At 41.5% G+C, this 26,459-nt stretch overlaps 3 protein-coding genes and 1 long non-coding RNA gene across 19 annotated transcripts in view; 3 read left to right on the top strand and 1 right to left on the bottom strand.

The window, feature by feature from the left end:
* Positions 1–1,494, top strand: part of HECTD1 (HECT domain E3 ubiquitin protein ligase 1) — a 67,887-nt gene extending 66,393 nt beyond the window's left edge. For all 9 annotated transcript variants that reach the window (XM_042790545.1, XM_042790540.1, XM_042790539.1 and 6 more), the window contains 2 exons: positions 11–155; positions 552–1,494. In XM_042790545.1, the coding sequence (XP_042646479.1) occupies positions 11–155; positions 552–689 (283 nt within the window). In that variant the 3' untranslated portion in view covers positions 690–1,494. The remainder of the gene's footprint in view (positions 1–10; positions 156–551) is intronic.
* A 1,225-nt stretch (positions 1,495–2,719) lies between these two features.
* AP4S1 (adaptor related protein complex 4 subunit sigma 1) lies at positions 2,720–25,509 on the bottom strand. 4 transcript variants are annotated; one of them, XM_042790551.1, is made up of 6 exons: positions 25,224–25,509; positions 17,049–17,249; positions 15,538–15,624; positions 14,771–14,839; positions 11,623–11,634; positions 2,720–3,553 (listed from the first exon to the last, which is right to left on the bottom strand). In XM_042790551.1, exons 2-6 carry the CDS (start codon positions 17,184–17,186, stop codon positions 3,425–3,427), a joined length of 435 nt encoding a protein of 144 aa, XP_042646485.1. In that variant the 5' UTR covers positions 17,187–17,249; positions 25,224–25,509; the 3' UTR covers positions 2,720–3,424. The 4 variants fall into 4 exon arrangements, with proteins under 4 accessions (XP_042646485.1, XP_042646487.1, XP_042646486.1 ...); XM_042790553.1 differs by lacking the exon at positions 25,224–25,509 and adding an exon at positions 24,392–24,482; XM_042790552.1 differs by lacking the exon at positions 25,224–25,509 and adding an exon at positions 24,248–24,385.
* On the top strand, positions 14,908–21,671 carry LOC122153287. The gene is made up of 2 exons (XR_006165126.1): positions 14,908–15,116; positions 21,197–21,671. It is a non-coding gene; the product is annotated as an uncharacterized LOC122153287 (long non-coding RNA).
* The window catches only part of STRN3 (striatin 3), a 68,177-nt gene continuing 66,372 nt past the window's right edge, over positions 24,655–26,459 (top strand). For all 5 annotated transcript variants that reach the window (XM_042790550.1, XM_042790549.1, XM_042790548.1 and 2 more), the window contains exon 1: positions 24,655–25,063. In XM_042790550.1, coding sequence (XP_042646484.1) covers positions 24,737–25,063 — 327 coding nt within the window. In that variant the 5' untranslated portion in view covers positions 24,655–24,736. The remainder of the gene's footprint in view (positions 25,064–26,459) is intronic.

The raw sequence follows: 26,459 nt of genomic DNA, 5'->3' as shown, positions 1-26,459 counted from the left end.
TTATTTTAAGTCCTGGATTCCTTCGATTTGTGAGAGTCTTGTGTGGTATGTCTTCGGATGAAAGGAAGGCTTTTCTCCAGTTCACTACTGGTTGTTCAACACTCCCACCAGGAGGACTGGCAAACCTGCATCCCCGGCTCACTGTCGTACGCAAGGTACGGCTCCTTCGTGTTGTCCTTCAAACCAACTATTTTGGCTTTTGAATGTAATTGTTGCTACATTGAGAAACAACACTGGTGGTTTGGGGTTTTGTTTGTGTTTTTTTTTTTTTTGTTGTTGTTTTTGGTTTTGAATTTATGATGCTATGCTATGCTAAGCTTTCAGTACTAACCTCTGTTTCAGGTTTGTTCTCTGACTTCATATTTGCATATAAAAGAATTAACATACATATAAAGTAAATACAAGTTGATCTGTAGCTTTCCTGGTGCTATTGTTTCTTGATGACTGGTGTTATGTGTGCAGGAAGTGCCATGAATTAGAGGGCCTTACACTTTTTAACTTCCATATGGAGTAGTGTGGATAACTGCAGTAAAAAATGTTCTCTTCCTCAGGTTGATGCTACAGATGCAAGTTACCCATCTGTGAATACATGTGTGCATTACCTAAAGTTGCCTGAGTATTCTTCTGAGGAGATTATGAGAGAGCGTCTGCTAGCTGCTACAATGGAGAAAGGCTTCCATCTCAACTGAGCCACTGACTGCAGTACAGGACATGAGAGAGTGTTTTTTGATACTAGCGAAGCCTCTTGTGTTTGTGTGCAAAAAATATGATCTCCACGCTGTGCTCTGATGAGACTTGCCTTTATTTTCACCTGTGAGGCTTTAGGAACATGTGGAATAAGTTTGTTAGCTGCTAATGACAAAATAAATCCTTGTAACTTCACAGCCAGCAAGAAATTGGCACAGAACACTGTGTGATGCTTCAAGGGCTTGCACAACTGGAAATTAAGGTGGTTCTGTTTGACTGTTCCGAAGAACAGATCATCAGATTTTCAGTGTTCACTGACACAAATTTCTAACAGTGTATTTGTGTAAAGTTTGTCATTTAATACCTTGTACACTACAGTTGCCATCACTGATCCCTGTTTTGCTGGCTTTAAGCTAACTGGTCAGAAACTTGCTTCCTTAAATCTTAGAGGTAATGGGCATCTCCAGCTTTTTCTTTTTTAATGGTGCCTGCACTATTGGAGTATTTTAGTGGGTTTTTGCATATAATCATGCACAATTTTTTTTTTTTTTTCTTTCAAGTGGGAATATATTTTGATTTCTCAAATGCCCTGCTATAAAGATCAAATCCTTAAGTGTGTTTGTGCAGCTCAATAAAGCAATTAAAAAACACTGGTTCCTAGTGCAAGGCACACTTAAAGCAAGTTTTACTTTTGGTTGTATTTTCTTTGTATATTATAAACATTTATTTAACTTGTTGCAGTTTGAAGTTTAAAAAAAACACCCAATGTGTAAGCTCAAAAGTAATCATTAAAATGTTTGCAACATACAAAACTGTCTCCTCTGAATACTTTATTAATACTTATGAAATCTCTGTATATGTTCTGAACAATGTGCCAGACTTTTAAAGATTTAAAAGAACTACTTGGCAATAATTGTTCTCACGAACTCATTTCTCTGCTCAAATCTTTTCAGAATCACACAGTGCAGCTTTTTAAGAACTACTCTGGCAGTGAACGTGGCAGTTTTTGGTTCTCTTCGGTGGGCTCATGTGACCTGAGGTTATAGTTCTTCATTGCACTGGAATAAAAGCTGGGTCAGATGATGCAGCTGATTCAGCGGTAGTTGAGATGGAGTGCCTGCCTTGGTTTCAGCACGTGGTGAGGTATTTACTGGTAAAAAGTGGCTTACAGTAAGATAAAGTGAGATGCTAATAAGTCTTCAGAGATATTTAAGTACTTGATACCAGAAAAGAAAAATGACAGTTTTAGTTGAATTTGTGTAGTAAGTTTTGCTCTGTGCCAGTTCTCTTTGCTAACAATCTTTTCTTGGACCACTGCTGAGGGAGGTCTTGCCAAAAGATTCTGCCTCACCTGCAGATCAGGCTGATGCCAGATTTCTTTTCATAGCATTATTCATAGGACTTCACAGGCATCATCTTTGCGGTTTTCCCCAATGCAAAGTCGAAGGGGAATCTCCACCACCCCCTTACTCCTGTGACTGTTGTGCTTCAACAAAACAGTTGCATAAACCTCGTGCACAAGTATCTGCTCTAAATCCAATGTCAAACCTGTCTTGCTGAATGTGTTGTTATTTTAAGGCTATGTGGACTGTTCTCCCCCCCACCACTTCACTCTCTGCTCCTTCCACCCGGGTTTCTAGGTGCAACTCCGATGTGACCATCATGTGCTTTCACACAAAGCTCACACAGGATATGCTTTTTCAGTAGCAAGTTATGCCTAGTGTTGATGTGGAGGTTATGAAGATGGAGCCAGATATCATAATTTTAGAATGGTAAGTGAAAGTAAGCTCAGATTGCTAACTCCTCAGTGGCTTACTGCTGTACACAGGTATGAATCAGCATGTTGTCTGCCTGTGAGTGCAAGTGAGCGTAGCTACATCCTCCTACTCGAGAAGGCAGATTTGATTTGGTACCTAGCTGGCACCAAGAAACTTGCCTATCTCGTTACTCATCTTTTGTAAGCATTTTAATTGTGATGCATTAATAGAATACACAAAAGGCAAAAATACACTGTGTGCCAGAATAGAAGAGATTTTGTGTAATTTACGAAGCCAACATGTTTTATTGTTGCCGTTATGAAGCCAGATCTTTTATTAATGTTACAATATACAAGTGCCAAATACTTCTAGTTACAACTTGCACAGCATGCAGGAATACTAAATACATGTGTACTTGTGTTATTTAAATTTCTTTTGTAACCATGACTTACATGGAAAAGGGCGTGATACCAGCTTTATGATGAAGGATGAATCTAGTTTAAGTGGTCGTAGAAGTTACAGAACTTGAATTTACAGTACATGTGTATGAAAACAAAAAATTCTAGTTGGTGCTTAAAGGAAGCACTGAAACTCAGTTTGAATTTATGTTTCTATATTTTCTGTCTTCTCTTAGGTTTGGCATAATGCTACGTAATTCAAAGTGATACCTAGATGGCCACGTGTAAGTTTCCCTTACTGTATCCTCAGCCAGTTTTAAAAAATATTGACTGTTCTAAGCAGATTTCTCCTGGGTCAGTAAAGCTGCATCTGAAATTGCAGGTTCTTTGAAATGGAAGCTGAACTTTATGTTTAGCTGTATGTTTCCATTAGGTATGTAGGATATAGGAGAAACAGGAAGTATTTTCCAACTAATCTGAGTATGGCATGAGTTGGTCTTACAACATCAGAAAACTGCCGTCGGTAGGCTCTTGGTAGTTTCATCATCCTTCATAAAATGCTTTAGTCAGTCTTGCGTCTTCCTAGCTTTCTGGCACTTTGTCAAGCACAAACAAGGGGGCAAGAATTCTGTTCCTGTTTGTTTCCACAACGCAGCCATTTAGCACCATTTCATCCAAAATGATGTGCACTCTGTCCAAATTGAACATGATCTAGAAACATTTCAGGTTAAGTACATTTTGAACAATGCAAGGATAGTTCAGAGAAAATCTTTAGGCACCTTAGTCTTTAATCGAAGTTTACGAAATTGGGTATTTCTTTATTGTAGTTGATCTGGCTATTTATTTTAATAAAGCTAGAGAAACGGTTCAACTGATACTTTTTTCTGACCAGAGATGTCAGAAGTTTGTAATAGAGAAGTTGAAGCCCCAGCAGATCTTCCCATCCTGCAAGATGACCACAGAGTAGTAAAAGCAGGGTGAACTTGAACTTAGATGCAGGTGGTTATTTTTACTGTCTGGCTGAGTACCACATACTGCTTGAATAGAAAATGTTATCGGGGATAACAGCCTTGTATGTGAAGATGCAAATATTCTGCATTTCTTCTCAGAAAAGTAATTGTCAAATGCTTAACATTTGATTCTCAAATTTTCCTTACCCTAAATTACTAACACTATTTGATCTGCTTGAAAATAGCTTACAAGGAATATGCTGATATGTAAAGTTGAGTGATTGATCTAGTAATAAATCTCATACAGAAGAACAAAAGTAAATAAATGGTTCACATTTTAAATACTTTTATCTAAATGATATTTACAATCTCTAATGTTCACCTAAAGGAAAATAATCTGAAACAGAATGAATTTGTACCATTGTGATATATGAAATTTGTCCATAACCATGTCTGTCTTTCCTTAATGTTAACAGCAGCTGTCTTAAAAAAAAAAAAAAAAAAATATATTATAGGCCTTACTTGGGTATTAAGCAGTGGGCATTCTTCTGCATACATTAGTGTTTTGTGCGCCCACTGACAACTGCAAAGGGTTACTTAGGGGAAAGAAGACCCTTCTGTTGCCATTTATCACCAGAACCTGAAATGGAAATAGGCATAGCAGAAAAGCCGGCTGGGCCCACCTGTTAGGCCCCACTGACACTCATACACGTACCCAGAGGCGCCAGTATCCGCCCTCTGCCTCCCTCTCCGCCTGTCGCTGCTCTTTAACCCTGTTCTTTGCTGTCCTCAAGAGATCAGCTTTGCCTTCATTTTCTTCCTTATGCTCTTGCCTGCGTATTGCAGACAACTGCAGTGGAGCTAGCAAGAGTCTTTACAGTAACTTCTAAATACATTTTTCAGTACTTTTTTCTAACTTTGATATGAGTCTCTTGAGTGCCTTCTCTGCTCGTTATGCTATTTTTGATGCTATGGTTTGAGCTCAGGAAGACAGCCTGGCTTTGCTCTAGTCCTTGTATTTATATTTGCAGACGGCCATCCTGATCAGTGGAGTTGCAAGAGCCAGGTTTTTGAAAGCATCAATATTTTCTTCTGCTCAGCGTGAGGAAGCTCGTCTCATTTTTGAATGTGACTCAGACATACAAGAGAAATGATCTGTCTCATGAGTTCTAGTGAACCTAACCACAGCTGTCTGCCCTGCTGCTCTGCCAAAGAGCCGAACAGTGGGAGTACTGAGCTGTATGCGACAACAGCCGTGGAGCCGCGTATTTGCATTTATTTGTTCCTCCCAGGCAGTAAATGCAAGCGGTGGGGAGACACCACCTTAAGCCACCAGAGCTGCAACCACACAAGCTCATCAGAGTGAACAGTCTTAGGTCTGACTTCAAGAAATGGATTTAAGTTAAGTAACTGAACATCTCTATACCTGGCTTTTTAGCACCTGGCTTTGAGAAGTGAATTCCTTAACCTGAGTTAGGTGCCTTGTTTTCCCTGCAGTGAGTGGTGAAAGCCAGACCCATCGAACAGTTCACAGGTTCTAGAGAACCAGGGCTGAAGCCAGTACTTGGGGATGCAGAGAGGGATCTTCCTGTGCTCCCTTCTCATGGATTCAGAAGTTCACGTCATGACTTCAGGTTGTAACTGACTCAGTCTTTTTTAAAATGTCACAGTAGAGATGCTGCCTGCCTAAAACCTGTAGAGGAGAGAGGCTGAGCCTGTCCTGAGCTGGGGAATTCCAAACCACCCTTTAACATACTGCCTGTCAGTTTAGCTGAGTTGGTAGCAGCTGCGCCTGCTGCCTTCCACTTAAAGTTCTCCTGCTGTCTGTAAATGTTCTGGAGTATGACAGCAATGAGAGAAGCTTAAGTTTTTGTCCCCATCTTAGGGATTCCTTCTGCTGCGTATGCTAAAGCAAGAAGAGGGGCAGAGAGTATCCTGTGTCAGCCTTCTGTGTGACCACTCTTCTGAGAGCTGAACTTGGTCTGGCTGAACTGTAGCATGAACCTGTACGGTCAGGTTGCTGAGGGTACAGCTAGCAGGCTGTCACCTTCCTCTGCTGTTTCAAATTGCCGTGAGTGCTCTGGGCTGAACTCAGTGCCACTGTGCATTTTGCAGAAGGGTAAGCGACTGTATCGCTGCTTCAGCAAATGCTTTCTGCTTGGCCAGGAGCACAGCGTGTCTAGGTAGGTGGAGTAGTGGAATCCATGCCCCCAGATAACTTTACTATTAGTTAATGTTATGTGAGGAAGAGAAACTATAGCCAGCAACAGGATCTGGGCTATGTCCGTAGTTCATCGGGTAGCTTCTAATTTGCTGCCCTAAACTGAACCACCAGATTTAATTCTAAGTTGAGTTTTAAATACCAGGCTTCTTCCTGAGCCCAACCGTAGGCCTGAATTGCTTCTAAGTCAGACTCGTGCCTTTCAATACTGAGGGGCTGTACTGGCCTTAAAACTTCAACTGTCTCAGTTTCTGTGGTTCGAGAGACAAAGGTAGTTGTTTTACTTCATTTTGCAGATTTAAGACGAGACAAATCTCCTCCTATGCTATATTTCTCAAGTAAATCAGTCTTTAAAATATTTGTGTACTCTGAGAAGTTAGGGTTTCTTTATTCCAGTACTGTGAGAATTTCTGGGAGGACAGCTCTTGTACTGTGCTACACAGGGCAAAAGGATCTGTTAATGAAGTTAGATAACATTCCATTCAGGTTTCAACAGGTGATAAAACCAACTCCTGGCTTTTACACACTACCACTGATTCACAGTATTCCAGTTCCCACAGTTCTTGCCTCTTTGGGCCTGCCTCTTCCTTTGAGAGTCCCAAGGATCTAAAACCCAGAAAACTGGATCAGCGAGGATCAGTGATGAAACAGCACCTTGCCACTCACACCTTATTTTTCTCATCACCTTGTTTAAGAAAACTTAAAACACTGCTTGACCACTGCTTGTTCCCCTGATGAATTTCCTAAAGATCACCATGTCAAAGGGAAACTGCACCCACACCACTCAGTAACTTGCAGCTGTTCCACTCAAACCCAGTATGGTTAAACAAGACATCAATTCCCCTGCAGGACTATTTGAGATTATTTCAAAACTGGCCTGCTCCATTATAGAAATCTCTGGTATGATTTCTGTCCGTCTGTAACCTGTTAATCTCTCAGTTGTCATTCCAGAACAGTGATTTCACCTGCAGCCTGACTGGGGATACTAATACCAGTCCGGAAAGATCTGTCATCTGGACTTTGGACGGTCTCAAAGCACTCTTTACCCTCTACCCTCAGCCTAACCTCCTGGCTTCCTTTTTCACCTCCCTTCAACATGATGTTCTTGGCAAACAGTCACATTGCAGAGGTAGGAAGAGGAGGTAAATGTGTCTCCTTCCCCAAAACATTATATAGGCAGATAGTTACACAGCAGGGAGGAGGAGGAGGAAAGGAAAAAGGCACATTTAGGACTTTCATGTAATACCTTCTTCATATAGAGACATAGTAAGATATCTCAGGATTTTCCAGGCAAGTAATTAAGGGTGTGTTCAGGTTTAAGAGATGATAAAGTGCAGCCAACACCTTGTGATCAGGTAACACACCCAGGAGCACAAACGGAAGCTTTGTAGATTACAGCACAGGTAGTTATGGGGCAGAGGGTGTGCTACTGAATACACAGCATTACAAAACTTTGATTTCCATCCTGGACATCTTCAACTACAGATTAGTTGGAGTTGCTTCTTTTTTTAATCTAGAGTCACACATTCCAACTTGATTTTTTGCTAACATTCACTCAAGTAACTTTTAGCCTATCTCATGGCAGGCAAATTTTAGGCACTGAAACATGTTTAATGCTTTCTAACCATTTCTTCTTTAAATGATTATGCTGACATTAAACAGGAGATAAATGGTCCCTTCAAGTTCTGTGATATTCTAGAACAAGTTTTAAGCTAATCCTTACAGGTTTTCATTTCATCCACTTATTTTACAGTACAAACTGAAGTGTATCCTTATAAATTCCAAGAATGAATTAACCATTCAATTTTTTTACTGCCTAAATGAACTGTATTCTGGAAGTGTTATTTCATGGAGGACTGGAGAATACAGTTGAATCACATGATTCATTCCCTGTATCAAAGCTTTTTATCTATCCTAGGAGCAGCAGCAGCTAGTTGCAATGGAATGTAATGTTTTTTTTGGATCAAGATGACATTCTTCAAATGCTTGGTCCTGGAGCACTCTGTCTTCCCTCTCCCCTCCCACACTGGGAACGTAAGTATCTATTTCTCCCATAAGTTAATAATGTGTCTGCAAGCAGGCTTTGCTTCACCAGTTCAAGCAACAGAAAAGTCACTTTTTGTAATTTTAGAAACTCTTGCTTACCAGCATATCATTCCCTAGAAAGCTGCTGTGGTAACACCTGTGTTTTTATAGTCTCTTAGTTATCTTCATACTGAGAAAGGAGCTCCTCCACCATCCAAGCTGGAGTTTTAGAGCTATAGAAAATCCCACCCACTTATTTCATACACAGAAATGAGGCTTGTCTGGTGCTATTAACACAGGAGGAAGCAACACCTGAGGACCATTTCAATACTCGTTCATTCAGCGGGCCCAACAACACTACTTACAGGTATTTTAAAAACCAAACCAATCAACTTTTGAAATGTTATGTTGTCATTCTGTCATAGGTACCCTTAGGTATGTGACTGACTCTCAGAATGAAAGCGGACATTATCTAGTGGCTGAATGCTTTACAATTCACACACAAAAGCTTCTGGAAAAGCCACGCCTCCTCTAATGTAGTTACTTAATTGGCTGGTAGCCAATCAGTGTTCATTTTTGCAGTATGCATGAGATAACTTTGCACTTGTTCATGCATTGTCTAGCACCACACACCCTTATGTCATTCATACATATAAATATTATGTATGAATCCTGTTGGGCAGGATTCAGACTGGGCCCACTCTCTGCCTCGTGCCCAAGGTGCCCTTCCTGGCAGCTGCCTCCAGGCTCGGGCCATGACACAGGCTACGATGTGGGTGCCCGGGGGGAATTCGGGTGCTTGGACCTAAATGAAAGCTGGGGTCCTGCATTGGCAGGAGCACGGTTGCCAGGAATACTGGGGTCGTGCACGGCGGCCGGGGAAGCGCTGAGGATCAGCGCACGTGCTGCAGGCGTAGCCTGGGTTCCGGGAACATTTCTGTTGCGTGAGGGCCTCAGCCTTCAGTGTTAACTGGGGTTTGCTCTGCAGGGGGGAATAGCCTTTAGTGATTATCATCTATTTTTCATGGGTTTTGGTTTCATGTAATTTTCCTACTTTTTTTTCACGGCAGTAAGCGCTACTTTCTATATAAAACAGCCACTATCACTTTTGAATAAACTTGCTATCAATCTGTACACAAAAATAATATCACAGAGACAGGAAATTGTGACAGCCTCCCACCAGATACTCCATATACAAAGACTCTGTGAACACTACTTGGTGTTCGCTGTTACAGACCTTCAGCCAGTACTTCCTCCACTGGAGATTCTGCACCCAAACTGTCTGTACTGAATACAAGAGTTAGCGTAAGACTGTTCGGCCCAGGAACTGGTTTAATCCCAGGTGGGGATATTATTTTACACACTGTGAAAGGCAGATGGATGGATTATTGCTTGCAGTGCATTAACATCTAAGACACTCATAGTCCAGATCTTACAGTGTTCTTCTGGGCCTGCTATTCAAGCTGTTGTCAAAAATAAGTACAATCCTAAGCAACCTACTTCATCATTGCTACACCACGTTTAATCATTGAGGTTATCTTACTTTATTTCAACTATTTTATGTACCCTCTCAATTTATGAGAAGCTCTCCTTCCTAAATAGGAGAATCATTTGATATATATGTATATATATTTATATATATATATGTAAAATGTTTTATTTTAAAGTTGTTCCCGAAATGCATTTCTGAATGGAAAAATTACGTACATCGTTCAGATGTTATAAACGTGGAGGAGAGACATATCAGACATGAGCTTTTCCAGTATTATTTCCAGTATTATCAAATACAATAGTAACGCACACTCCTATTTTCCAAATATTTATATTCACACCCTCATGCAGATGAGACCCATGTAGAAGATGAATTTCTACATGAATAATTCAGTCACTCTGTTGCATCCATTGCAAACATTAGTGTTGGCATATAATGCCACAACTTCTCTAAACACTGCAGACTAGCACTGTATGCAGAAGCTTGCTGGGTGTGTGGCAGCCTTCCTCAGCTATTAAGTGGCTACTGGTGGTAACTGTAAGTGTGTAACTACAGGAAATTCCTCTCGGTATGAAAACCGTGACCAGAGGCCAGCAGAATTTAGAATCATTAGTACTCCAAACAATCTAAGATAAAAACAATCAGGTAATTGCATACTCAAAGTACCCCATATGGAAACACAGGGGACTATTTTTATGTATAATTACTGAATAGGTCAGGTTAGTCTCTAATTCAGCAAAGCTCACACACAAGTATACATAGTTCTACTCCTTAACTGTAATAACTGAATACAAAAAAATGTAGTTACACCATCGCTCAGAGACCTTAAGAGTCCCTTCACGCTGAAATTTCATTAATGCTCTTTTAAGTGAATTTAGGAGTGTTGTATTGATACCACAGCATTTTGTGAATTTCAGGAAGGAAATACAGACAGTACATATATATATATATATATACACACACACACATATACATAAATCTATATTTAAGTTCAGTAGATGAAACAGAGTTCCAGCATGTAGCAAGCATTAAAATATTTACAAAAGTTGATTTTTTTTTTCAGTAACGAAGTAAGAACAGTTACAAGAAAAACGACAGAATTTTTCTATGTTCTTCATATGTACTAATTCTTAAATAAGGTAAATAAACTAAATTACTTTACAGTACTTGATTCCAGGGTGGGCGCTGTATTTCAGGGGTATAACTGAAACTCCTTGTACCAGTAGATCTGCATTTAACCAAAACCAAACATAGGCATAAGGATTGCTGGAGTGAGCAGGCAATGGGACTGGAAGAACTGAGAAGGAAGACTGTTTGCGCTACATTCTCCAGGTTTAATTTTCTTTGAATTCAGTTTTGTATTTTATTTACTTGCTATTTGTGTTTAATTGCTCAGACTGTATTTTAGTATTTGTTTGTATGTTGTTTCAGTTCGTTTTTTAAATTATATTTTAGTTAATAACCTGCAAATCATACACATGAAGATACAGCTGTATAAGGGGAGGGGCGGGAAAACAAAAAGGTATCTGCAGCAATGCCTAGTTTCCTAAATTTCCTTCTCTCAGGACCTTTTCCACTGATACAGAAAATAAAACTCACCGAGACTCCCAATCAGCAAGATCAAAGCGCAAACCTAATCTTACAATGATGCTACTGCTATTTGGCTCACGACACAGCTATAACATTCAGTTCTTATTATTGCAGTCATTTCAGTATCTATTTTATTGTAAACTTAAAGAAAAAAGTAAAACCCTGATGTAATAATTAGCTAAGCCTGAAAGTTCCCCCATCAACATAACTTTTCATGTCTAGGTGTTAATGGTGCTTAGTTCTCTCTAAGCACACTCTCCTTGTCTTACTTTAAATGGTACCAGGCTTATCTTAACGATTGAGGATTTAAATAGGTGACCTTCATGAACATCAGCCATGCTTTCAGAAAGGTGCCAAAATAATGCTACTGACTGTAAGTGCAAAATTTGTGAAATCTCTGCATTGTCTTGACTGTTTGACAGTCAGTGCTATGAAGACACATGAACTGGAACATACATCAAAAGGAAATAGATAAAGGGATTTCTCATACTGAAAAGGATACATCTAATTCACTCTGCAAGGAAAAGAGAGACAACCATTAGTTACAGTTTGATATCATAGTCATTAAACACTGCACATCCCTTTAGAGGATAAAGAAAGTTTTCAAAATAATGATACAAAATTTGAAGGCGATTCAGATTTCTGTTCTAGACTGTACAATTACATGCTCTTTCCTGCAACGCTGCCTTTGATGTGTTACCTGCCTCCATAACAGAAGCTAATGTGCTGAATTTTATGCTTAGAAGAACCCACTGAGGTCACCCACAAGTTACAATTTGAATACACACAGTGCCATCTGAATGAGTGGGTGGAAAACCAGCATCTCTAATCATGGCAACTCCGGCCCTATATTCTCCCTTCCTCATTCGGCAAAACCAGGATGTTAATGCCAAGTTTACAATTTATATAAAGGCATGGTTAAAAATGTTGCTGCAGATTATTTCAACAGCGAAATCTAGACATTGTATATAACCATGGCTGTGGTAGCTGTGGCTGGATATATTAGGAGAGGGAAGGCAATTCCAAGCTTTAGACCTTTAACACTTCTAACTGTTCTCCAGCCCCAGCAACACAATTCTTCACAGAGTCATCATTTCCCTTCCAGTCTTGGCCTGGATTTACCCCAAGTAGTTCTATTCATTTGACCAAAATGTCTGAGTTAGAAGCCCTTGTGGTCTCTCTGCAGTCAACAGAAGAGATGGGTATCTTCAACAGTTGACTCAGCACACTTGAGGCATGACTCACTTTCTCGAGATACTCATCAGTCTCCACTGCTGGTAATGGGAGCTTAGGATGACCAAACTTCTAACGTAGGTGCCTCAGTTAAATGTCTAAATTTAGAAACCATTAATCACAGCCTCAGCAGTTAAGATCTTGCACAGTTGGGGTGGAACTTCCTCAGTCTCTGCTGAAAGAGGGAATCTTTGTCTGCTACCAAGGGACTTTAGTTTGCTACCACGGTTTCCATTCACTGTCTAATCCTGGTTTTAGGCAGTTCCCACTGGTAAAATTGCTACTACTTCTATGGACTACAGCTGCCCTAAACTGGACTAGTGGGTCTACAGGCCTCTGCTGAGTGACTCTGCCATTCTTCAATTAGAAATTTTTTATGCATCACAAAAATTGTATTTTAAGACCCTGGTCAGTTTAAGTTTCCTCACTATTAAAATGTAGTTGAAAACATTGGAGTATGTATTCTGAACAGTATGTAGTTTTCCCTGGGTAGCCATCTAAAAGTGAAGGGGACTCAAAATTACATCTCAGAAGCAACTTTGAAAGCTTTCCCCCCTAATTCTTTAATGTTTGTTCTGATATCTGAATTCAAGCTCTGTAAACTCCATTAGATAAAAATAGAGTATGTGAGAATGTTTAAAGCTCACAAGGCTAAAAATAATAGATGACAAAATGTCCTTCTAGAGCAGGACAGATGTTCTTCCCTTTCCCAGAGTTCTGTCTCTGTTGTTATCATCATAATTTGGGATTCTGCTAAAATTCTGCAAATCCTAAACATTAATCCATAATAATACAGACTTCTACTTTCTTGCTCTGTGGTTTCTGCCAGAAACCTCAGCTAGAATTATAGCCCTCTTCTTCAGTGCTCTGCCATTTATTGTGTTACAAGCTGTTAAAAATAGAACCATGGAGTGGCTTGAGATTTCTTTAACCACCCCACTTTTCTGTTCCCCTAGTTTCAAATCTGAAGTGTTACGGAAAATACGAAAACCTCTGGAATGATGAATTCAGCAAAGTTCTAACAACTGTCAGTGGTTGGGTTATATACATGGTGAAGGAATTATATATGCTACATTTATATGTGTAAGAACTACATCTATTTTTGCTCTGCCTCAAGTGAAGAAAATAGAAGTTGAGAAGTGGTTGGCAACTATTAGCTCAATTAGATAAATAAGATGTGACTGAACTTTATTGTGCATTTCTGTGCTGCCAGGATCAAATTCCATTCCTGGTTATCACTGCTTAGGCTGGGACTGAAATCATAACAATTTTAGGAGACGAATTCTGCACTTAGTACAGTCGGAAAGTGATACATTTAGTACCAGCAGTTTCAACAGGCTGGTGCTATGTTAGTTGAAATAATAGCCCAAAACCACTTGCCAGGCATCTAAATAGCGAAGGGTGCAGATGACTTTTTCAGGCACGCCCTTGAAATCACAGAGGGAGGTCTGCCATGTCTGCTCTGGGACTGGGAAACCAGTTACAGACCCTGCATACTGATCTCTTCTCCATGTAATTACCAAGGTAATACCCTCAAGCACATGGACTACAGAGGAAACTCTATCCAGTCCTCTTTTCTGAGAGGGATATCCAACACAATTCAGCATAGATAAAATGAAATTGTGCTGAAGTATGATTTGAGGCAAATTTGTTTATAAGATGACGATTACAAACTCTATATTAAATAGCACATGTTCTAACCAGGATTATAAGGCTGCCTTTTCAAACTTTGTAAAAACAAGCAAACAAAAAAATCTCCCACCAAAAGGAGCAGTGTCATCTCAACTGGAGCCATGGCTGATGTTGAGTCCTTAACAAAATGACTATTTGTATAACCACTGTTTTATCAGATATCCACTGTTGCATGACAACAACATGGGGAGCACAGGTACAGACTGGTTTTTGAGGTTTCATTTGCTCCATCCCTCTGATCTTGTTCAGTGAGAGTGATGTCAGATCCCTACTTAACGTTTACACCGTCACTATCATGAATAAAGGTCATTTGGGAGATGTAATGCTAAGAACTGCAAAAATGAACTGTAAAGAAAAACCTCTTTATTTCTTTAAAATGTATGAAATGCCAGGGGCTAATTTAAGAGTAGATGACCCACAGAAACCCCTAAGTATAAGCATATAAACCCATGCTTTTCTAACAGAAATATTTCTGGTATTCCTTGTCGGATGATTTATAACCCACATATACTTTTACTTCTCTGAAAAATCAACTAATACTAAGGATTTTCCCCTCTTTTTTTTTTTTTTTTTTTACAGTGGTAATATTCATGCTAAAATATTCCAAATTCTAGATGAATGTGAAAAAAAGTATTTTCTCCTTTGGTTTATTCCCTAAAACTACATATACACTAAAGCTCTGGAAGAAAATAAATATTTCATTATAGGTTCAATGTCTCACTCACCACTCTGCTGAAGTATTTGTCCAAAACTTCCACAAAGTTATGAATTAGTTCATATACTGCCATCTCATTCTGAAATTAAAAACAGAATAGCTAGAAAATTTAATATTATTCTTTGTGTTATTTCAGTTTGTGGTGTATGAAAAGCAGCTGGAAAATACAGTCAGACGTACAGTAAGGTGCAGAAGCTCGGGCCACGCCGGCGCGCGGAGGTGGGGTTACCCAGCAGAGGCGCGGGGAGCGCGCAGGGCCAGAAGCTTCAGGCCAGCCACACAAGGACGCGCTGCGGCACCCAACGGATTCGTCTCGCCCGGGCCGCTGCCACCCCCGGGCAGCCTCTGTCACCCAGGTGAGACACGCAGACAGACACAGCTAACTGCAGCCCAGCTGGGACATCACCACAGATGAGACAGCTGATCTAACTGCAATGCTAACGTTTGTTGAGAAACCCCACCCCATGTAAATTTACGTTTAATCAAATACATTAGCAAAGTTAAATCAAACAAATTTAGACAGCAGAATCAGTACAAGGCTCAGGAAGACTGCCTCATGATAACCGTTCAGTCTGCTGCTATGGACTGAAGTTAAACATGCCACATTTTCTTTTACATCTCTTTATTTCACAGAAATAAAAATGGGGTTTTTTTTTGCAATGACTCCTTGAAATTCTCTAATTGCTATTGCAAAATTCCATGCTGGAAAAAGACTTGAGGTCTTGCCTACGATAATCACTACAAGCTTTCATTTCAAGAAGGTAGAGAATTTCTTACCTCTGTCTCATTGATTCCAACGACTACGAAAAGGGCTGCGTACTGTCGGTATACCAGCTTAAAGTCCTTATACTCAATGAACGAGCACTAGGCAGAAGCAAAACGAGTCAAATATAGCTGTTGCCATTTAAGCATATGACAGTATTAAGCACAGGGCGCTCAAAGAGCCTGAGGTTTCATATTCATAAGGCCCACACAGAACAGTGGATTTCCCAAGATCCACCAATTTTGACTTGAAAGAAACTTAGTAGGGTAACTATGACACAAAACTTTTAATCTACTGGCAGAAAAGACGCTATTGCTTTTTAAATGGAGAAACTGGAGCATACAGAACTGGAGCGACTTGTTCGGGGTTATAAGGCAGTCAGTACTTCCCCTAAATTTTCATTTGGAAGCACTTCCAAAAAAGATGACGTGAAGGTTATTTTCAAATTTGAAAAATGATCGATATTCTTATATGAAAGCTAAGAGTATTTTTCTGACCCGGGGGGAAATTCATATCTTTCACAGCAAGGCAGGAGCCAGCAGATGGTGCTGTTATACACTGCTTTACAAGATGCCTAGTCGTTTTTTTAAGTATCATTTTGCTCAGTCCTTGAAATGGCAGCATACTGTTAGTTCTTTTCGTGAAGTTTCTGTTTGGAGATGCTTTTGCAAGAGCAGTATGGAGGAGGTTAATTTCTTTAGCCACTGTTAACTCTGTGAACTAAGGTACTTTACAGGAACTGCTGTTTCTTCTGAGGTTTTCCAGAATGAAGTATGTGAGGACCACTGTTCAAGGACACATGTAATAAATGAAAAATAAAGAAGCTGACTTCAGGACACAAACCAAAAAACCACTCACAGTCCAAGTCACAGATTTCTCCTCTAACGCAAGTCAATTTTCTCAAAAGATTTGCTACGTTTCGTACTTTTTTTCAAGGACCAATTAAGTGAGCCATGAAAATCTCAACTTTCATCTAAGAACTTATCCAACTTCTGAGTTTTCAGACTTTCTTGCAGAAAGTGTGAACACTTTCTCTGAATAGAAATGCCTGATACATAGACCTAAAAATTTGTGTGACCAAAACCCCTTCTGTTTTAGATAGTATTTTCATGATTTGGAATCCTCTCTCCTAAGATATTTGTTTATACTTGGAGCTGTCAGTACTATCCCTACTACCTTCTGGCAAAGCAGTAGTAATAACTGTCAAGTTCTACCAGACAATCAATAACAGGATAAAATAAATTCTACCTGGAATTCTGAGCTTCTTCAAACAAACAGGAGGAATCTTCACAACAGTGATATACAAAATTCCAAAATCTATGTAAGCCTCAGAAAATCATATTTATTCAATGCAGAGTAACAGTTCAACTGACTGAACCTACAGTCTAGAAACTGTCTTTTTCTTCATGGATACAAATGAAATAATGACATGCAATGAAAACTGACTTGTTTTCAGAATTATTGACCTGAAAGATGTGAGACATTGATAAAATAAAATAGCTATGGGGAAAACTGCAAAACTTACCTGATCCTTCGAACGGGAGAGACAATTTTTGATTACCTCAGCTTCCAGCATTGTCCGTTTATTAATTTCTACGTGCTCGTAATACCTGGAGAGTCTTGTTTGACCTTGTTTGTTTACCATAAGAAAAAATTTTATCATTTCTTTGTTGTTGATCTCAGCAGTAGATTTGAATATGGAGTGTAGGCATCAAAAAGAGTATTTCTGTGGGGAAAAAAATATAAAAACTAGTATACATAGGAGTTATAAAAGACCTCTTAATAGCTAGCCAGCCCTGATTCACATATATTTAAGACTGAGTTTATTGCCAAAACATAGAATATAGGGAAAAAATCTATAATATTTTGCATGCATCCCATGAGTAAACCTCAACTTTTTTCCCCCACAAATAATCACAAACTATCTAATAAATAATAGCTTTCACATTTATCAGGCAATTTAATTTCTTTGTAGGACCTGGGGAATTGGAGGAGTAAACAATTACTTCTTCAAAACCATAAATCTACTCACTATTTTCTTCCCGCATGCTAATTGATTTGAGAACATTATCAGAAATTTGCCCAGTACTAAAACATAAGACTAACAGAGCTCATAAGAGCAAAATTGGCCTATGAACGCTTTTTTTTTTTTCTGTTCTGACTTGTATTTAACAATTTCATTCATCCCATCCTAACATCAGGTTGAAGGGAGAGAGGACAAAGGGCAATGCACATGACCATTTCTTTAATGCAGAATGAGAGCCTCCTACATATTTGGGTATCAGCAGTATCAGCACACAGCCTGAGCTGGACAAGGAGCCGTTGAAATCTGTTTTCTCCCATCTAACTTCCCACGCTGATGTGAAAGGCAGATTCTGCACTTCATGAAAACTAAGTGTGGGTCTTTGATAGCTAAGGAGAAACCTGTTCATGTTAATTACTCAAAGCAGCTTAATCTCAATCTAAATAAATATTAATCCACACAACACCACTGAAATATAGTTACAGAATATAAATATGCCACATGTAATGTACAATGAAAAAGGCTATTAAAAAGAGCACAGCATATATCAGAATCTGCTTGCTAAACAACTGATATCTTGAATGTATTGAAAAGCATGCAAAAAAAGGTAAAGTGCAGATGTAATTTTTTGAAAGAGAAGTTCTGGGTTATTTTCTTTAATGTCAGAAAACAGGCGCTGTAATGTTTTCCATCTGACTCTCTGTTTGGATCACAGATTTACTGGCCCAAGTGCTCCTGAGGTTTATGCACTGGAAATAGAGCAACTACCGCAAAAGCTATTTCTTTATTCCAGTTCTGAAGAATTGTTCCTTTCCTGGTACAAATATTCTCTCCAAAGGTCTCACAGCTCCTGTGAGAAACTCCAAGCTGAAAAAAAAGTATCAGGAATCCACAGAACAATACCATGTAGCTCTTTGTGTAAAAACAGTGTATCTTAATGCAGAAAAGCAGAAGGAGAAAAAAATATAAAAACCAAAATAGATCTGTGTGGCAGCAACCTCACTGACATTTAAACATATGCTGATTTTTTATAACAAGGCAAGCTGCATAGGTGCTGCCTCATATTAGCAACTTGAATAAACTGGCTATGTATCACTCATGGGTGGTAACATCTGAATCTTTCACAACAGTGACACAAAAAATCCCAATATATATTGTGCTGACATTAATTATTGCTTACTTCTGATTCACACTGGTCACCTAATTATTTTCTGAAAGAAAAGCCGCCTCTATTATCATGACTTGGATCTCAAGAAAGCAATCCCATTTCCCTCAGTGTACTGTGGTTTACACCATATGCAAAGTTTAGATTTCTATACTAAATGTATCTTCACTAATTAGGCTGGATACTGAGAATTCATCTCCTAACTGACACCTCCAGGGAACAGGAGTCCAGGATCAATCCCGAGGACAAGAGAACCTGTGTGGAATGGTGGCAGTCTCAGAGCTTTCCCAGCTCTGCCAGGCATGCTGAAGTCTCGCCCCATCCAGAACAGGAGTGCACTTTTCTGATTCCCTCCGACATGGACGCTGGGCAGTGCTGCTGCTGCGGTGCATGCGGCTTCCCCACTGCACCCCGGGCTCCTGAACTAGCACAAGTTGGTCTCTGAGAAACAATGAACTGGGTAAATAAGACTCAGAAGGGCCCACATGGAAATGTATGATGGGATCTTCACTGTCGGATGGCAGCTTAGGTTGACATTTATGACTAAATGGGAGAGTACCTTCTATACAAGCTTTTCTGCATTTAATATGTGGCTCTTTTTTTCCCCATTCTATTTGGTATTGCTGCTTAAATTTAAGAGTTGCAATAAGAAGAGATGTCTCAGTATTTTGAGGCAGAAAGAAAGGTAAAACACTGAGCTGACTTAGTCATTTTGTAATACAAATCTTCCAAGAAGCAAGGGTAAGAATGAACAACTCCATCCAGCTCAGAATGAGGCACTCTAGCAAGGGCCAACCTCACGAGCAAAAGAAATCTGAAGCTTTAAAGCTACTTAAAAGAGGTTGTGGTTTGAAAGAGAAACAACCTAAGAAATGCTGCCCATTGTTTTAATGAAAAAAATAGCTAGCTCAGACACAGGAGACCAAAAGCTACACACATTGCTCCTACCAACTGCAAAACACGTCTGTCCAGGTTAAACAGATAATGACAGCAACACAGACAGCTTTCCTTTTTTCTTCTTAGTTTTATGCTTCATCTTTGTGCTTGGTACTGCTGAAGCATGAACTGAGAGACCTCTGTTTTGAACAAGTTGTTTCCAAGCTATTTTAATAATTTAGTCATAAATGGTACTGGGGAGCATAAGTCCTGTTCTCAGAAATCAGTAATTTGCACAAACCCATCCCAGAAGAGTAAAAACCTGAGGCTTAACATGTCTGTGGATATTCAAGTGGGATCTGAGAGCAAGAGGACAGTAAAACTACCCCAGGAGCACTGACAGAGCTGTTGTACTTTGAATTATTGTTAAGCAATATATATAACAGAAAAAAATATATGAAAAATTGGTATGTATGGATCATATTTCAGCCTTGGCTCCTAATCCTAATTATTCCTTTATTAACCTAATCTTTCTACACAGTTAATCCATTCCTGATGTTACGACTATTGTATCTGCATGCATTCTTATGAATGGCCTGCATTGTTTTATATATGAAAATACTTGAGACCAGACTTTTTTTTTAAATCCTCACAAACAGTCTTATCCAGAAGAAAAAAAAAAAAAAAAAGAATCCTGTTATAATGGAGGTAGAACTATAGTAGTACTCAAATGTGCTATCTGTAATTTATGAGACAATCATTACTCTCAGTGTTAGAAAAGGTGATTAACATCTGCAGCGAGGAGGTCCACTACTATCAGTAGTCATTTCTGTATTTTCCCACCAGCCCCAAAGACAGCTTCCAAAATTTTTGCCAGAAATTTTGCTCACATAAATGGCAGCACAACCACACAGTTTTGTTCAGAGACACTGGAATAAATTTACATGTACAAATAATAATTTTTTTAAAAATTTACAGAAAGCTTGGAATAGCTGTGGAATCTGACTTTAAGAATAACACCAGTGTTAAAATATCTTAAAGTTTTTTTCATTTCCTTTAAAAGTAATTCTGAAAAAAAAACACTTGTAGAAATAACATTTTCTTGCACAATTTAGGCAAAAAAAAAGGAAATTACTGAGTTTTGTTTCTAACAAATAAAATTTATTTTTCTTCTTTTGTCTTGGCTTTCAGATACAGGCAACATAAAATTATTTTTGCATATCTAAGATGTAAAGAAACCTGTGAAGTACAATAAACAAACAAAAAGCGTATCTCTGCATGTCAATGGATGGAGAAACTCCCATTCCTTCATCAAGTTTTATGTATTTGAGAAGCTACCGTTTGTGATCAATAATTGGCACTCTACTTAAGAGGATAGCTCTTACAACTCTTAGTGCTTTTCTGTGCATTCTCACGCACACGCCTGCATATATCCATGCACATACACACAAATGACGATGCTTTTATGCATACAGAATCAAATGGTTCAAGGGAATTGGTGACAAGATGCAAGCCTTTCATATCCCTGCCATTTTGCTCATTTTAGTAATGTAAAGACATTACTATCTGAAGGCTGTTTGTCAGAAATGAATAGGATGTCTCATTCCAGGTCACTGGACAACTATCTGCATCACAAATGCGCTTAGGAAGAGAAGACTGAAAGGGACTGTCGAGATCCTGGTGGACCACCAATTCCAGCTCTCCCCATCACAGTCAACCCTGCATTAAAAATTTTGTCCAGGATAGCCTGCAGTATATGCTTTGTGTGTACCGGATCTACCAAACTCTGTGACAGAATGAAAACTCCCTAGAAACAAAAACCTCATCGGGTATCACTTGGGGAAGATGTAAAAAGTCTTGAAACTGTAAACTTTCCTTCAAAAGAAATTACCTTCCTGAGCAACTGAGTAGCACTCACCTTTATTTCCTTTACAGAATATTTCTACTGTAAGGATAAATGGGCATGCACACAAATGACAGACAGTTTAACCACTGTGATTTAACTATGTGTTGTTACACTGTGTTAGCTCTCACCCTCATTAAAGTATCTCTCACAGATAAGTATCTGTGAGAGAAAACTGGTATCATGATTGGCATGCATGACTCACACTGATAGACTGATGGAGTATGCAGTCATTGATGACTTATGATATGATGGCTTGAGCTCCTAAACCAGCACATACGCAGAAGACTATGGATCCTGGCTCATGAAGATGCTTCTTGATTTTACTGCCCTCAAGCTGGCTCACCCCCCCGCCTATACAGGTAACTCTACCCTTGTACTTCAAGACAAACTGAGACCTGCCTGGCTGGCTTCAATATGCCGGAACAGAAACCATGATGGTTCAGGAACTGCTTCTAGGACATGCCAGCTCTGTAGGCTGCATAACCGCATGAGACACCTCAAAGTAAGTTGTCCCTGTTTGTGAGTCACACCCCTAAATGCCGTCTTCTCAGATACTGGTTGAGACCTCTCAGAGAGGCAAAGCCTGCAATACCTGTTCTGTGGATAAAAATATCTTAAGTCTCCAGCATGGCCAACCCAGGAGATTCTACATGCAGTAATATAAAGCATATTTTAAATACAATTTTAATTACTCCTCCAGTAGATACAAGCACTTGATGTTATTCTGTCAAAGATTTGACCAATATTTATACACATCCTGATACAAAAATTATAAAGAAACAACCTGAGTTTGAGATGTCTTGCAATATAGTTATCATTCAAATTAGATGTGTCTCTCAAGCTAAAACGACTCTAGTCAATGTCCACAGATTTATAAGCATTTTATTTATTGTGCCGTAACACTGTTGTGCAATGTTCTAGGGCTCTCAGCTAAAATGTAAATAAAAGATCAAATCTAGCAAACAAGAAATGCATGACTACCTTTCAACAGAACTGTTTCACCAATAATTAAAAATAAGTGTTAGACAGAACTACAAGCAAATAATTTAGTGTACTGTCCAACTCTACCCAAGTTGGTTTTCTGAATGCAGAGGTCCAATGGCACTTTATGTGTGTGCTAAATATAGAAAAAAATGAGTTAAACTGGAATTAAAGCATTAATGAAAATTTTAAAATGGCTAAACACTAGAGGCACAAGTTGGTGACAGCACAGGAATAAATATTTTTGATATATATATATATTTGCTTATTGAGCTTCCTAGGTATGAATTTATGTACAGACGTATATATAGCAAATGAAGATCCCTCTCATAATTGACACCCTTGCTCTTCCTATTTTTGTTCTGACCATGGACAAGGCTTTAATCAAAATCACACGCAGTGTTAATATTTATCAGTAATACTAATTTCTGTATTCTAGATCTTATTGTGCATATTATAATTCATCCAAAGATGAAACAACTGTGCCTATGTGGCTTTAAAATAAAATACTCTATTCAACTTCAGGATCAAGGATTTTTAAAAAGCACCCGCATTAATCTAGGGAAGTCAGGGAGGAAGGAAAGAATACGAAGTTTTCCTTTGCTGTTGAGTTGTCAAAATGCTGGCTGAATATAGTAACTGAATTAATTACAGTAACTCCCATACACTCAGGAATGATGACTGTCCCGTAAGTTTGAGGCTGAACAAAAGGCTAAACTGGTTATGAGGAAAGTCTTAATTTTTAGTAATGATTTCATACTGTCAGTGCACAATGAAAAGAATCAGCTGAGGTGGAAAAGAGTTGGATTTAGATTGGCTAATCTGCATGGAATCAGGAAGACTGTAGGATGACATTTTAGTAGGAAATGATTTAATGAAAAAAGGAAGCACTGGATAAACCAACTGAAATATCAATACACACCTGAGGAAAGATTAGTAGAGAAAGGAAACACCAGTACTGAGGCAAGCAGTATTTATTTTTCCAGTAATTAATGGAATTCCAACTCTGTCAGGAACGAGCCCTGTTCAGGGGCTCTGTTTTTTATGTTTTTTTTTTTTACTGAAAGTACAGCATGTGAATATTTTGAAGACGGGCAAAACCAAACTCCTACCTTACTTACAATGGGCGACCGACATAAGTTTTCAAATAGGATGTGCTGATAATTTGTAAAAATTGCATTTCAGACCAGTCCCTTGCAACTGAGGTAATTTCACCGCATCCAAACTACGGCATCAAACGCAGCATTGCTATCACTGATAAAACCGAGCCAGGCAAAATAAACTGGTAATTTCTTGCAAAACCTTCCTCACGTGGAAAAGACTTTTGAACAGCAAACAGTGTGCGCTTTCCCTTCCCATCAAGGCGGGAACACATTACACACATGCCTGACTATTGAGATACCATGAAGATGACCGTTCATTTAAAAAAAAAAAAAAAAAAGGTTAGCTAGCTTTCAGAGACGTGCCATAAATTTAAGAGAGCTACTCTAAACCCACCTCCTTTAGGGGCAAATTCAGCCCACCGCTAAACCGCGCTCGGTTTTAGAGACTCAAGCGCTTTAACCTGCGACGCGCTGCCCGCGCGCCGGGTTGGGCAGCAGGCCCAGAGCCCGGCCCGCCCGCGCTCCCGCGGACTCCCCCGAGGCCGCCCGACATTCCCGAGGCGCGGAGCTTCCGCGGCTCCGCCGCGCCCACGGCGTAACCCCGCCGCTTCCGCTTTGCCCCTCAGAGCGGACGGAAACCGCCCGCCCGCGGCCACCGACCCCGACCCACCTGGGGCCGGGCGGGGCGGGGCGGGGCCTCCCCCCTCCTCACGGCGGTGCCCGCCGACAGCCGGTCTCCCAGGGCGGGCTGTCCCCGGGCCGCCGCCGCCACCCCGTGAGGAGACGCCCGCCACCGCTGCGGCCCGCCGCTCACCTCCCCTCCCGCGCATGCGCGTTCCGCCGCCGCCGCTTTGCCCGCCCGCCCGGGCGGAGGGAGCCGGCGGCCGAGGGGAGCGATTTCCCGGCGTGCTCCGCGCCGCTCCCATCTCCCCTCCCCGCCCGGCGCGGGTGGGTGGGCCGGCGGCTCGGCGGCTGTAATGGCGGCTGGCGGCGGCTCGGCGCTGCTCTGACACCCGGATACCGCTCGGCGCAGCCCCCCCCCTCTCCCCGCGCCCGGCCCGCCCCCCTCCTCCCCGCCCCAGCCAGCTCCGCTCACCCCCTCCCCGGCCCCTGTTCCAGGCCCCCGCCGCGGGACGAGGAGGAGGGTTCCCCGCAGACAATGGACGAGCACCCCGGAGCCGGAGGAGGCGGTGGGATGGCGGCCGCCCCGAGACCGCAGCAGCCACCGCCGCAGGCGGGTGGGAACGCGAACCTGCAGTCGGGTGGGGGCTGCGTGGGGGTCGGAGCCGGCGGAGGAGGAGGAGGAGGGCAGCAGCAGCAGCCCCAGGGCCCCGCGGCCCCGGCTGGTCAGGAGGCGGCGGGCCCCGCCGAGCTGTCCCGGCCCCAGCACTACACCATTCCGGGGATCCTGCACTACATCCAGCACGAGTGGGCTCGCTTCGAGATGGAGAGGGCGCACTGGGAGGTGGAGCGGGCCGAGCTTCAGGTATGGGGGGGCCGAGGGCGGGTTCTACGCGGAGCCAGGCGCGGGCTGGGACCGGCTCGGAGCGCTTCGGGGAGCGGGCCCCGGCAGCAGGGCTACCGGGGCGAGCGGAGCTCGCTGGGGCCCGGCGGCCGAGCCCGTCGCTGCGGCTCGGGGACGGTACCTGGGCGAGGTCCGGCGGGAGAAGCGGCGTCGCCGGCCGGCGGGGCCGCAGCCCCTCACGGCCTGAGCTGGGCTCCTTTCCCTGGGGCAGCCATTTTGGTTTTTAGCATGGCGCCCGCCTGGGCTGCTGGCTCCGGAGGCAGCCGCTGCTCCGCAGGCCTCTCGCCCGTCCTGGCGCTGCGGGGCTCGGCGGGCGGCTGGGCAAGGGCGGGCACTGCCGCGGCGCGGGGCTGCCGACCCTCCTCCCCGCCCGGCCGCGGCAGGGCGAGCTGCGCCTTGACAGCTGCCATCGCCTCCCGCAGCACAATGACCGCGGGGCTCGCCGGGCCGGCGGCCGCCTCAGCCCTGGGCGCGGGGTATGGGGAGCAAGAGCCTGCGGGCCTGGGGCGGCTGGCGTCTCCCCGGAGCTTGGCGAGCCGTTGCTTGCGGGAGAGGAGAGCCGCGAAGAGGCCGGGGTGCCTGCCTCCCGGGCAGGGAGAGGACGAGGAAAGGGTGTTCGTGTAGATCGCGCGTAGAGGACTTGGCCAGGCGCTCCGCTTCGAGACGGGTCGAGCGTGTGCTCGCTTTCCTTCTCGCTCCTTTCTGTTGAGTTTTCGTACGGGAGAAATAACCGTTGAAGGACAGTGAGGTTTGCGGCATGGTCAGTTTAATATACATAAAAGTACAAACTTTGTTTCTCTGGAACTAAAATTTATTAACTCTTCAGGGTAGAGGACAAGGGTTAGAGCTCCTGTACAGATCTCTTGCCATTAATGCTTGCTTTTAGTAATGGAAAGGATACCTCTTCTAATTACTTTTGCACGTAAAATTAAAACCATGCATACACGATTACAAGCTTATGTACAGATTAGAAAATCCACTGAATGTTAGGTATCCATATAGGAGTCATTATTCTTTTATAGGACAGAAATGTAGATGATAGCATTCACAAACTTTATTAATAGTTTCTGAAGGTATTTTGGTGATTTTTGTATTGAGTGAATATTTACTGTCTTGAAGCGGCATTCTGTCAAATTGCACCGCAATTAGAGTTTTTAATAGCGTGCTGTAACAGCAGCCAACATTTGTGAGGTATTTACTTTCAGATTTCAGAACCAAGAACTATACCTGAGCCTGGGCAGTTCTTTCAGGGCTTCTCAACTCTATAATAAGCCTGTAATCTGCACTATTTTTGTTACAACTATACTTAAGAAAGAATTTTTAAAAAACGCCAAGGGAAACAAATGAAGAGGTTTCA

Source organism: Tyto alba, unplaced genomic scaffold (genome assembly GCF_018691265.1).
Source record: "Tyto alba isolate M040663 unplaced genomic scaffold, T.alba_DEE_v4.0 Super-Scaffold_18, whole genome shotgun sequence".
Lineage (NCBI taxonomy): Eukaryota > Metazoa > Chordata > Aves > Strigiformes > Tytonidae > Tyto > Tyto alba.
The sequence above is the reverse complement of the archived record's forward strand: the minus strand, read 5'-3'. Positions and strand labels throughout refer to the sequence as shown.

Excerpts from the sequence above, each read along its gene's own strand:
- AP4S1 (XM_042790551.1), bottom strand. The coding sequence starts at position 17,186 with ATGATAAAATTTTTTCTTATGGTAAACAAACAAGGTCAAACAAGACTC. Across the intron at positions 15,625-17,048 it reads TCTCCCGTTCGAAGGATCAG|TGCTCGTTCATTGAGTATAA; the intron begins GTAAGTTTTGCA and ends GCTTCTGCCTAG. Across the intron at positions 14,840-15,537 it reads TTGGAATCAATGAGACAGAG|AATGAGATGGCAGTATATGA; the intron begins GTAAGAAATTCT and ends TTTTAATTTCAG.